At 38.8% G+C, this 14172-nt stretch overlaps 1 protein-coding gene across 15 annotated transcripts in view; it reads left to right on the top strand.

Moving 5' to 3' along the window:
- The window catches only part of LOC120526013 (myelin transcription factor 1-like protein), a 614625-nt gene that overhangs the window by 563296 nt on the left and 37157 nt on the right, over positions 1–14172 (top strand). For all 15 annotated transcript variants that reach the window (XM_039748823.1, XM_039748819.1, XM_039748831.1 and 12 more), the window contains one exon: positions 1783–1845. In XM_039748823.1, the coding sequence (XP_039604757.1) occupies positions 1783–1845 (63 nt within the window). The remainder of the gene's footprint in view (positions 1–1782; positions 1846–14172) is intronic.

Genomic DNA, 14172 nt, shown 5'->3' with positions numbered 1-14172 from the left:
ATTAAATAATGATATTTGGTGGACAGGTTACATATTTAGATATTTAATGCTACAAAATTATAAATTGGACAAGCTGGTCTATGTAGTCAACCGAATCCAAACAGAAACAATATTTGAGGTTTAGCTTTTTGCATTTTCTAAAATTATTACTGCAGGGCAACATGGTAGCACAATGGTTAACGTAGCTTCTTCATGGATCCAGCATCATGGGCTGCATTGACTACCTAGTCAATTTTATCACAGTATTATGCCCAAAGAAATGCCATTTATCTCTCTCTCTGTCTCCATTTAAAATCAATTACAGTTTCCAGCCTAACTGTATTTTAAACATTTATTGAGAACACATTGAGCAACCAAATGCTTGAACTACCATTTAGCAAAACCAGATGATGAGTGTCTGAAATTAAGTATCATCCAGAACAACTCAAGCATTTTCCCTTGCTGGCTATGCTTACTTGTTTAAACATTCTGGTTAGGTTATTTCAGAACACTCATTGAACTGATTAAGTAGATATTTGAAATGCATCTGGAATACTAGTTTAGCTCACTGACAAAATAAAATACAATGAATTTCAGAGACACATTAATTGTGTATTTTCCATTATTTGAATAATAATATGGTACATTATAACTTTTCCTTTTGCTTGTTACAGGTATTCCTTACACATATGTTTTGTCATTGCCTTAGGACATTTTATGTAGACATGAGTATCCAAAATCTTTGACTGTTGCTCTATTAAGCTATTAACCAACCTGCCCTGAAGCAGATGCAGCTGTTGTCTGCAACTCCACTTGTGATCACCATCAGAATCTACTATTGACTACGTCTATGGTTAAATTTTTTTCTCCCTTCTCTTATCTCTATGCCCAGGATGGTTTATTAGAAAGAATTCAAGGTGCAGCAGAGAAGCAAGTTCAAAAGTTTATTCACTCAGTCTAAAATAAAATTCTCTAAATTATAGTTCTTAAATGTGCAGAATCACATCAAGTGGATGTTACAATACAACCTGGATGAATTACAACTGTTCTTGCTAGAATGTCAAGGCATCCAATTGCCTATACATCAGGTGGCTCTTTTATACTTACATTTCAGAGCTGTTGAGTCTTTGATCTGAAGTGGTCTCTGGATGTTGATGGAAGTGCAGAAACAAGCGACTGCTGGGATGCCCCATATTTAAACTGGTCTTGCTCTACCTTACTGTAATCTTTGGACCAATGGGGTGTCATTGTTTAGGGCCCAGCTACATTGGTGTGCCATGGCCGTACACCTCTGAACCAATTCTGGCTAGACACAACCTATGTTCTTGAACCTTCTTCCAACAGTGTTCTACCTACAGTATGTCTGTGGGCCAATGAAAAGTTTCTTGCAGCCTCTAAAACTCTGGTTAAATATGTCAACTTAGACAACCCCATATTCCTCTTTTAACTGGTTCTGACCTGTTACACGATGAGAAGAGCAATACTATAAAATAATATATATAATAAATGACAAGTTACAGTTTTCTTTAAAGCCTAATTATTCTTTTAATATAGTTTATCACCGAAACAAATTTTAGTAAGTTGTCTATTACAATATGAAAACTGATACATCAAACAATGGTTAATAAGTTTAACTCAGAGTTCAAAAGTCCATCCTCATCACAACATACATACATTCATTATAACCATTTAACCTACATTATATTTTCTTGTTCAATATTTACCCTGATGAATAAATAATATAACAATGTTCCTGCTTGTTTATTTCAACACATTTAATATTTTAATGAAACTGTTTTTCAGGTGTCCAACACCAGGCTGTGACGGTTCAGGACATATAACAGGAAACTATGCCTCACACAGAAGGTATGTAGTAGCCACGTCATATCACAATGTTGTAGCAAATCAAATTTGTCATTTAAAAAGCTGTGTCTCTGAAAGCGTTATATTAGTTTAATGTACTTATAGCTTTACATTTGCACTATAATAATTTGATGAGCATACTATACTGGTTAATTATATGGTCTACAGTACTAATGGGCAGAACATAAAAATCTGGTGCTTGCTTAGCAATTGTCAAGCAAAATGAGGAAAAATGTTGCTATGTAACCATGGCCAGTACTTCAATGTTGATGTCTCTGAAGCCCAGTCTGTTTAAAGCAACATAATTAAACAAAATCTGAATTTTCAAATCTTTATTTTCTGTGAAGCATGCTAATTTTTTCTGAAAATGACAAATGACTTTTATGATATAATTCATTTTAAAGATGATATAATATGTGAGTTTATTCACAGGAATATTACTAATTATTTTAAATCTCATGACAGCACTAGGCATGAGTCTTGAAAATAAAGTCATGCAGTATTCCACATTCACTCAGAGCAGAATAATTTACACTCAAAAATCAATCTGATAGTTCTTGAAATGTGGGAAGTAAACTAATCAAACTTCTCAAACAAGAATGCCACCATATAAATGTTTTATTTTTTATAACCATTTTGAGCAGTGCTTGTTTTGTGTAAAACTAAGAGCTGTGAGACTGTCTTAGATGAAGGTCTTGGGGCCTCATGTATAAACGGTGCGTACGCACAGAAATGTTGCGTAAGAACTTTTCCATGTTCAAATCGCGATGTATAAAACCTACACTTGGCGTAAAGCCACGCACTTTTCCACGGTACCTCATGCCTTGTCGTATGCAAGTTCTCCACTCGGTTTTGCAAACTGGTGGCACCCAGCGTCAAAGCAATGGTACTGTTCTTGTGTGATTACTCATTATTTTCATGACGCGGCTTTATAAATACACAGAAACTAACCGCATATTGTTTATTAGTGTAATGCATCTGATTGTAATTAACTCATAACAATATAATGGTCCAGGGAACAGCCATAGTATTCCAAATACCATAACTGCTTTAGCGTTGTTACTCTCACTTCTTCTTCTTCTTCTTCTTCTTCTTCTTCTTCTTCTTCTTCTTTCAACTCCTCCCGTTAGGAGTTGCCACAGCAGATCATCTTTTTCCATATTACTCTCACTGCACGACTCGGAGTATTTATATCACTGTATCTGAGTGTGAATCACAGCAGCAGCTGATCGGAAAGAGAATTATCGGTATACAGCTTTAAGGACACGCTGTCTCAGCCACTGCAAAATGTTTTAAAGCCTTTCCTGTACAGACCTTGCGGTTCAGAAACAGTTTAATCCCAAGAACTTTAAATGCACTCAATCAATTGCTCCTTGTAGAACGGTTTGTACTTATAAGTACAATCACCCCACTGTAAACTTGCACTACAGTTATAATATCTCACAACCTGGGCCACTTTATAAAGCGCGTATTTACATATGATGCGATATCATTTTTAAGGTGAAATGCAGCAAAATATGTTTGTTAAATTATACACATAAAACTTTAACTTCATTTAAATAATCTATATTCTTCACTGGGAGTGTTGTGAAGGATAGAATAATTAAACATGTACTACGAAGATATTTCAATGTTCTTTAAGCGTTTTGAAGAATTGGCGCTAAGCTTACAGATGGCTTAACTTCTATTACAGAGCTGATTGTGTGGCGATCGGTTACTTGGGGAAAGAAAAGCAAGGACTCTTGGGGCAGCCACGCCAATTGAATATAAAACAGAAAGAGAAAATAACAACACAGCTAAAAGCATGCGACAAATTTCGACAAAAGATAAATGCTTGTCATGAGCACGAGGCTCATGAAACACATGTTTAATAATGTGCTTTAGCTCCTATCATCATGAAAATGACATCACGTATACATCTCAGTATTTTAGTTATTCAGAGAGCTGTAATATCACAAATGTAATGGACTCTGTGTCCAGTTGGAGGAAGAGAGCCAGTTTAAGAAGCAAGTAGTGATTCACACACATAGATCACATACAGTAGAAGATCAAATACAAAACAAAGCATTTAACGTGCTACTTTAATTACGATGTAATTTTGAGAAACTGGTTAATTAAACGATTTTAAGATGAAGTTTATAATGTTCTACTAAATGACAAAATAAACTACGTGATTAAAGTGGAAAATCGAGATTAAAGTTGACATTTCGTGCTTTTTCCCCACCGTGTGCCTTTTTTCTCTGTACCCTAATAAGCTTTCATATGACACTCAGACAGTGGGCTTACAACTCTTCTTTTCACGGCAACTTTGATATGTGACTTCTTTTTTATTTCCGGCACTGTGCGATTTTGTGAATGTGAGCTTTCAAGTTTCTCCAACACGCTATGTCACTCGATCAACTTCATTTTGTTGATTATACCACGGTTTATTTGAACAAATAGTATGTTTTTCCTTTGCCTCCACTTGGTATTCGCTGAAATTCTTATATTTTCCCTGTGCTTTTCCCAATGTCTTTTCACAGAAGGCTGCGCTTAAGGGCGATTTATATTGATTTGCATATTCAAATAGGCATAATTCTGGGAGGATTTGGGGCGTTACAAAATGCGCGCGTGCCGGCGTTAGTTTTCACGCTGATCGGGATTTATGTAGCGGAAGAACGTGGAAGTTGGAGTGCGCACAGATTCCTGCATCTGGATTTTTCTGTGCGTAAGCACATTTCGGCTTTTGTGCTTACGCCATGTTATAGTGCGAGTTCTACGCACGGCATTATACATGAGGCCCCTGGTCTGGTGAAGTAGTTGCTGTTTTCCTTACAGTATTCTCCAAGTTCCTTCTCATTTTCTTTATCCTTCTCAAATTTAAGCTGCACTACTGTCCTTTGGCACAGATTACACGATTCTATATTCTTTGTTCCTCCAAACAGCTCTATTTATATTCTATGCAATATTTTTCAGATATCCATCTGTCCCTCATTGCTCACAACTCTTTGGCTTGCCCAGTCACCAGTCTGTTTTGTTAAGATTAGGGACACAGCATTCCCATCTAATGAACTGGGAATCATCTAAATTTTATATTTCTTTCGTTCTTAGTAAGGAATGTATGAATGTATCACTGGGTAAGGAATCGCCAAGGGTTGCCTTTCCCACTCCCTCTGTATCTTGAGCTTCCTGTTCTCAGAACAGTTAAGATGCAACTCTCAGTGTTGGGATTACAATTTTGCCAGTTCTTCCTCTATATTAAAGGGAAACTTCCTCTAGGAAAACCACAGATGTGGTCACTGTTACACAGCTTTGCCCTGTGCATCATCTCTCTGTCTTGGCCGCTCTAACACAAGCCACTGGCTTTCTACTTCTACTTCTATTTTATTGTAAAATTGTCTGCACAAAATAATTTATAAAAAACTAATACATTAAAATAATACATAAAAAACTTAAAAAATGATATTCTGAGTTATTGATAAACATAAAAATTATAGAGAGAATAATTCTATTTAGGCAGGAAAGGGAGAACACAAAATAGATAAGACAAATCAAGTTTAACATAGAAAAGGCTGTTCTTAGAATGTTTAGAGATTTTCTGATTTTCTGTTTTGTTCAGATACAGAGGGGTTCTGTTTTTTGAATGCGTAGGCATTTTACCAGCTGTTTAAAGCAGTTTAATATTACCTAAAGTTTTAGACATTATCTTTAATCCAGGTTCTAACGAAGAATTTTAATAGCAATGAGGTGTCCTTATTTATCTTTGCTAAATTTTTCATTTTTTCTGTCCATGGTCTATTTATCTCACCTTATTTTAGATTGTACAATCTTACGTAATTTCGCGAAGGAAGTGAAATTGTTTATGTGGAAACAAGCTAATGTGTGATACAGTTGTCTCCTACTTTGCACAGTGTAGCCACTAAGATTTTCTTTGTGAAGTACTGTAAGGCTCTACAGACAGTCATTTGGGTTGTGCCGCTTGAACAGACTTAAGAGGTTTTTGGATCATAACACTTTCGACACACAGACATTAGAATGTACAGCAAAGGTAGAGCTCAGAAAAGAGCAGAAAGATATCAACCCATGTTTTACGGAAGGTGCAGCTTTTGTTGATTTCATCTAACTTCACTTCTACATACCAGTCAAATTTTACCTTACTGAAGCTGATAGATATCTGAACATGCTCATTAGTGTAGGCAAACAATCAGGTTGCAAATGAATGTCTTGGTATGGCAAAGATGTGATCTTAATTTAGTTAACATAGCTGTCATCAGATTAACCAGTCAAGTTTTGGAAGATGGTACAGGTTGCTGAAATACTTTTGTTCTGCTCAGCAATTAAAAAAAAGTTTTGGCTCTTTTTCCGTACAGTCTGGAAGAAGGAATGGGGAGAACAGTAGAGACGTTTTTCTGTTAATGTTCACTATTTATTTATCTCAGCATGTAGGCCGCTCTTGAGCCTACACCATTCATCATCTATTATATGACATGTGTGGTGTATTGGCTAAGGCACTGGACTTTTTAACCAGAAGTCTTCCATTTTAGTGTCCACCTCTAATTCACTGTGTGGTATAGCGGGTCCGCGGCTTCCGAACAAAGTCAGGTTTTTTAAATCCGTATGGCCGTGTCGTTCTCTGTGGGCGCGATTGCACAACCGCGGGGAGTTAATGGGGTGATTGGAGTGAGTCGCAACTGCACGTGAGGTTGGGGTCGCTCTTGTTTGCCTCATTGGCTTCCTGCGGTGTGTAATTAAGACGCTGTGCCCACGGAGGCAGAGAGGTGTATATATAAGCGAAGGTACACCAGAGGGGGGGATAAATCAGGAAAAAAAGAGATAAATCGGGGAAAGAAATGGAAGGAGGTAGAACGATGTGAGAAGGAGGTTAAAGTGCGGCAATGGCAGTCTAGGCTGGATGATCTGGCCTCCTTAAGAGAGAGACAGAACGAGCGAAGGAGCGTTAGATGGAGGCGCTCTAGGGGGCTAGTTCGCCCCACTGACAACTAGCTAGTGGGGTGAGCAGGAGAGGTGTCATCCCGCTGGATCTGAGGAGCGACTACGGGTGCGCGAAAGATCACAGGAGGAGAGCCAACCTCGTCGGTCTGGCAGTGACGTCCGTTTGGAGGCCAAGACGGAGGTTGACAGAAGGAGCTCGTGACTGTTGGTCTCCGCGGCTGCGAGTAATGGTGAGCCGGGAAGAGAGTGATGGAGGTGGGCCAGAGAACAAGAAGGGTGTGAGAGAATGCGTTTTTACCTTCTACATTTTACATGAACACAGACCAGTCGGTGCACTCAAAACAATCCTGTAGTGCGTTCATGGCTTCTTCTGGCCAAACTCTCACCTGTTTGAGTGATGGTTTTGATCTGATGAGCACAGATCTATATGCTGGGATTAGCATAATAGAGATGTGGTCTGATGAGCCAAGATGGGGGCGTGGGGATGCTTTGAATGCTCCTTTGATGTTGGTGTAGACATGATCCAATATATTGGTTCCCCGAGTTGCAAAATCCACATGTTGATAAAAATGGGGTAAACCTCTCTTCATGTTTTCCTGGTTAAAATCCCCAGCAACAATGACTACTCCCTCTGGATGTGTGGATTGCAGATCGTTGATGTAGTAGCAGAGTGTGTCAATGGCTGCCTTGGTGTCAGCGTCGGGGGGAATATACATAGCTACTATAAGTACAACGAAAAATTCCCATGGCAGATAAAAAGGCCTGCATTTAACTACCAAAAACTCAATGTCCAGAGAGCAACATGTGTGGATTTTTTTTGAGTCAACACACCATCTGTTGTTTATGTAGACGATGATACCTCCGCCCCGTGTTTTGCCGCTGAGACTGCTGCACCTATCTGCCCGGTGGATAGTTAGCCCCGCTAGGCTGATAGCAATGTCGGTTATGGAGTCGGTGAGCCAGGACTCCGTAAAGACAAAAGCACAGCAATTCTTAATCTCCCACTTCGATGTTAAATCCATCCGAATGTAGTCTAATTTATTCTCCAGTGAGCGGATATTTGCCACCAAGATCAATGGTAATGGCGTTCTGCATGGATTAGCTTTAGCCTTAGCACTCAGCCCACCGTGGACACCTGACTCTAATTTCACCTTAAAATAACTGCTAATCCTAGAGGTTCACATACTTTTGCCACACAAAAATAAGTAATATTTGATAATTATCGTTCAATAAATAAAGGACCAAGTATAATATTTTTGTCTCATTTGTTTAACTGGTTTCTCTTTATCTACATTTAGGACTTGAGTGAAAATCTGATGATGTTTGAGGTCATATTTATGCAGAAATATAGAAAATAATACTTAATTTGTTTTTTGCTCCTGTTTTTTATAAAACTTGGTCATGTGAAGCCAACCAATTCACTGCTGGGCACAGTTACATGTGTTCATATTATTCAGTTTTGCTAAGTAACTTAACATGCATCTTTAATCAGAGACAAAACCAAAAAAAAATCCATATATATATATTGATCTTTCATTAAGAGTGGCAGCAATAAATTAATGAATAAATAAATGACCCAGAAATGTAACTGACCTCCACTAGTTTGCTACTACCCACATTAAATATACAGAGTACGCCAAAAAGAAGTAATTGAAAGAATCTTAAGAAAGTTATCATTGTAAATACAGAAATTACAAACTACAAAATTTCAACTGCTTACAAAAACTCACACTGAAGCGTACCCTTCAGTACACAAATTACAATACAAAACAAGTAACAAATCCGTGACTAATGCACTGCACAGCAATAATACAATATGTTTACCGTAAGTAAAAAGAAAAATCCTTTAATGCCCATGAGAGGATTTTTCCAAACCATACCTCAAAGTCCAAGGGAAGGATTACTAACTATCAATTCATTCATGCAAACCAGACCCCGTCCCAAATTCACCACAAAAAGAAAAGGAATCTTCTCTGTCTCTCTTCAGATATTTTTTTTTTTACCTTTTGTAGAATTTAATCAATTTTCACCTGAGGGCATTGTGGGTATATGTGTATAGTTTTCCTCAACCAACCTTCGCTATCTTATTTTAAACTAAAATTTAGATTCATATGCACTGGTACAGTGAAATTCTGAAATGCATGTCAGACCAACATACAACAAGATGCGACATTCTGGTGTTTTCACGGTCAAGTATTGTTAGACAAACATGCACCTTTAGTAACTTGCATAACACCTCAAGAAAGTGAAAAATGTAGCATATGCTGAATATCATTTGCTGAAATTTAAGTATGAAAGGTTTCAGTTTCTCAATCATTTTGCAGTAGTTTTAACATAGATTTAAAATTATATTTTAACACATACTTAGATTAAAATTTCCCATGCCCACCTATACTGTAAAAACAAAGTAACCTATAAACACTGTACTTATACATCTTATATAGATTATGATATTATTTCATAATTAAAGGGAGTCTAAGGTAATTCAGATAAATATTCTTTGAAATCAATTAAGTGACAAATTAACAATGATTTTAAAAATACAAATACTAATAAAATATTGGATATGCTCAAAAAAAACTGTATGTTGTGTCCATTTCTTTCTATTCACTTGATAAACTGTCATTGTTATATCAGGCAGCAGTAAACTCCAGAGTTTGAATTAATTATGTGAGATATCTAATTTCACATAATTAATTTCTAATTTCTTTCACAAAAGCACTTCTTTTGAAGTTGGTTTTACCTCTATTGTCTCCCATTATAGTATTACTTTTTTGTCTTAATCCTCCATCACACTACACAACATTTCCTGTGATTTTTCAATTGTAAATCTACAGTTGTGTAGTGTGACATCCCCAGCAATTTAGAGGTGTGTCCCTTTGTTTGTGAGAATTGACAACCAATGAGACCTCAGTTGGAAATACAATACACATGATGTGATCACAAGGAAAGAAGAAAAACTTTTATTTTGGTCATATCAAATAAAATAGAGGGTTGTTTGCTCAATGTCTTGTGTCTGTTATACCACAACAGAAAGAGAAAAGAAAAAAGACAGGCCAAGAGTGCAGCTGAACTCATGATACCTAGAAGACATTCATACAGTCACTCACCCTATCAGTAATACAGGCCTAATTTGCATTTACTTCTTCCCAGTCTATTTCATGTTCTACTTCTGTTAAGTAGCTACCCTATTAGGTTTGGCTATGGTTGTTAAATGTTGATTGTTGTATTTTTGTCTACTGGTTGTAATTGCTACTTAATTCATTTGATTAGTGGTTTGTGCTTAACTTTTATTGTTGCTTTTGCAAAATTCCTGTTTCATGTAATTGTCTCCTTTTTGTTAATAAGACTTGTCTGTAGCTTGTTTATATATGATTATGCCTTTCTGTAGGCCATGATGGATATCATGGTGATTGGCTGTCAAAAATGTGTCAAGCTCACAAATTGTGCTAAAAAGCAGAAAGGAATCAACATTTCCTGCATTTCCAAGATACAGTCCATCCGGAAAGTATTCACAGCGCATCACTTTTTCCACATTTTATGTTACAGCCTTATTCCATAATGGATTAAATTCATTTTTTTCCTCAGAATTCTACAAACAACACCCCAGAATGACAACGTGAAAAAAGTTCTCTTGAGGTTTTTGCAAATTTATTAAAAAAAAAAAAACTGAGAAATCACATGTACATAAGTATTCACAGCCTTTGCTCAATACTCTGTCGATGTACCTTTGGCAGCAATTACAGCCTCGAGTCTTTTTGAATATGATGCCACAAGCTTGGCGCACCTATCCTTGGCCAGTTTCGCCCATTCCTCTTTGCAGCACCTCTCAAACTCCATCAGGTTGGATGGGAAGCGTCGGTGCACATCCATTTTAAGATCTCTCCAGAGATGTTCAATCGGATTCAAGTCTGGGCTCTGGCTGGGCCACTCAAGGACATACACAGAGTTGTCTTGAAGCCACTCCTTTGATATCTTGGCTGTGTGCTTAGCGTTGTTGTCCAGCTAAAAGATGAACCATCGCCCCAGTCTGAGGTCAAGAGCACTCTGGAGCAGGTTTTCATCCAGGATGTCTCTGTACATTGTTGCAGTCATCTTTCCTTTCATCCTGACTAGTTTCCCAGTTCCTGCCATTGAAAAACATCCCCACAGCATGATGCTGCCAACACCATGCTTCACTGTAGGGATGGTATTGGCCTGGTGATGAGTGGTGCCTGGTTTCCTCCAAACGTGACGCCTGGCATTCACACCAAAGAGTTTAATCTTTGTCTCATCAGACCAGAGAATTTTGTTTCTCATGGTCTGAGAGTCCTTCAGGTGCATTTTGGCAAACTAAGGGAGGGCTGCCATGTGCCTTTTACTAAGGAGTGGCTTCCATCTAGCTATTCTACCATAAAGGCCTGACTGGTGGATTGTTGCAGAGATGGTTGTCCTTCTGGAAGGTTCTCCTCTCTCCACAGAGGACCTCTGGAGCTGTGACAGAGTGACCAACGGGTTCTTGGTCACCTCCCTGACTAAGGCCCTTCTCTCCTGATCGCTCAGTTTAGATGGCCGGCCAGATCTAGGAAGAGTCCTGGTGGTTTCAAACTTCTTCCACTTACGGATGATGGAGGCCACTGTGCTCATTGGGACCTTCAAAGCAGCAGAAATTTTTCTGTAACCTTTCCCAGATTTGTGCCTCGAGACAATCCTGTCTCGGAGGTCTATGGACAATTCCTTTGACTTCATGCTTGGTTTGTGCTATGACATGAACTGTCAACTGTGGGACCTTATATAGACAGGTTTGTGCCTTTCCAAATCATGTCCAATCAACTGAATTTACCACAGGTGGACTCCAATTAAGCTGCAGAAACATCTCAAGGATGATTAATGGAAACGGGATGCACCTGAGCTCAATTTTGAGCTTCATGGCAAAGGCTGTGAATATTTATGTACATGTGCTTTCTCAATTTTTTTATTTTTAATAAATTTGCAACGATCTCAAGTAAACTTTTTTCACGTTGTCATTATGGGGTGCTGTGTGTAGAATTCTGAGGAAAAAAATGAATTTAATCCATTTTGGAATAAGGCTGTAACATAACAAAATGTTGAAAAAGTGATGCGCTGTGAATACTTTCCAGATGCACTGTATGTAATCGGATATCTTTACGCCAACATAGTGTACTGCTTGCCAAATTTCATTTGAATGTTCCACATGGAAATACTTCTAGATTCTTGTAATTCCTCAAACGTAAGTGCTGAAAGACCAGCCTTAATTAAAGAGGCAAATCACAATCCAGACTTTCAGGGATGGAGCATAATGGAATGGATGTAGGCATTACACCAGGCCTTATTGAGCCTGATGGATAACCAAAAGACAAGCCCTGTGCAACACACATCAAACTTAGCTCTAGTAGAACTGTAAACTTACTTTACAGCCTGTCCTCATCACTGTACCCAGCATCAATGATTAATTTATCATACTCATCCTTGACGAATATAATATAAATGGTGTGAGATATGGCTGGCCGTTCATTCCAGCCAATACCCCCACGCCGCTAGATGGAGCCCTTCCGGCAGCATGGAGGTGCCCAAATTCCAGTAGGGCATCATGGACATTGGAGTTTACCTTCACAGCCCTGCTGGATACCATGGGGGCCGCAAGGGGGCGCTGCAGGGAGGCTAAGAGACTTTTATTTGCCCTATAACCCGGAAGTACGTCCTGGTCACAGGGACAGAGGAAATGACGTACTTCCAGGATGAAAAAGAAGAGCTTTTGATCTGACTGAAAGTGCTAGGAAGTCACCTGGACCGAGGGTTCTGAAGCACTTCCGGGTTATGGACTATAAAGGACTATGGGAAATCCCAGACGGATGAGCTGCGTCGGGTGGCAGAGGGACAGCGCGTCTGGGAGAGGAGAATTGATTATTGATTGTACAGTGATCCCTCGCTATATCACGCTTCGACTTTCGCGGCTTCACTCTATTGCGATTTTTTTCTCATACACGCTTACGTCACTACGCATGCGCTTTCTGAGAACTTTTATCTAAGCTCTACGATGGCTCCTAAACGTGCTGCTTTTTCTAAGCTTCTGACAATAAAACTAAGCGCCGGAGGAATATGCTTACTATCCAGGAGAAGGCGAAACTCTTGGATATGATTAAAGATGGCAGTACCCTACAAAAGCCTCCTCACGCATATGAAAAGACAGCGCCAGCAACTGCCTTTCAAGATGTTCTTCAGCTGCGCACCCAGACACCCACTGCCTACTCCTAGTACTTCTTCACTGAAGACAACAACGCACCTGCTGAAGATACTGCACCACCTCTGAAGACTCTCCTACTGAGGTCGTGCCTTCATAGGTTAGTGGTTGTGTGCAATTAAATGTACAGTGCAATAATCTACTATATAAAAGCGTTCGGGATTGTCCTTCCGTCCCGTGAGTGCAAAGCGTAGCGGTATTCCGCTTATTACAGACTTACTACTTGCGGCTTGAGGTACGAAGCGACGCGATGTGAGCAGAGTTCTGGTGCTCTCATCGTTCCCTTGCTTTTGTGCGCGATGTGCTGGAAAAATAGACAAAATTATGTCTCTGGAAATAATTAATGTTGATGGAGTACGAATGCCTCACCGCGTAGTAAATATCAGGGGAGATGGTGCTTGCTTATTCTCATCTATAGCTTATTTAGTGCATGAAACTCCGTCTTTAGCGGTACAGATTCGGGCTGACATTGTACGACTTTGGACAGGCACTTGAGGGGTTAAAAAAAAAACGTAGGTTTTCGGGAGATGTTATGAATGGGCACTTTGATGTTTTCATTCCCTACACTTACATGCCTGATGTACACATGGAGCGCACAAAAATTGAGGATAAAAGTCAGTCGCCTTAAAAGGCGAGTGCGCCTAGTAATATGATATTTGTAACGTCTAATACGTCTTATTTTCTCTTATTTTGTCTAATATATTGGGTAATACGAGTGTAATGGTGACTAAAGGGTGTTATTTCATGTCTAGAGGGCTCTAATAATGTTAAAAAACGTATTTAGAAGGTCGTAAACAGGTTTTCTATACTCTAACTGCGAAAATATTCGATTTATAAATAAAGAATCCTACTTCGCGAAAATTCATTTATCACGGTAGAGTCTGAAACGGATTAACCGTGATAAACGAGGGTTCACTGTGTATTGTTTGATTTATATGAGTATAGTGGAGTGGAGGGTGCTTTGTGCACTGTATAGTCTAAATAAAAATAATTATTGGACTTTTACCTGGTGTGTGGCGTTTCAGCTGAGGGTTCAAGGCGACGACAGCGCCCCCTATCTGTCACAATGGTAATGCAGAATACAGGGTGGAGTATAATATGGAACTGATAGACCTGATATTTGGACTTAGTAGAAGAGTGTAACTTCAGAACAAGAG

The sequence above is a fragment of the Polypterus senegalus genome, chromosome 3, assembly GCF_016835505.1.
Source record: "Polypterus senegalus isolate Bchr_013 chromosome 3, ASM1683550v1, whole genome shotgun sequence".
NCBI classification, from domain to species: Eukaryota; Metazoa; Chordata; class Cladistia; order Polypteriformes; family Polypteridae; genus Polypterus; species Polypterus senegalus.
Note: the sequence above shows the minus strand (reverse complement) of the source record. Positions and strands in the feature narration are given on the sequence as shown.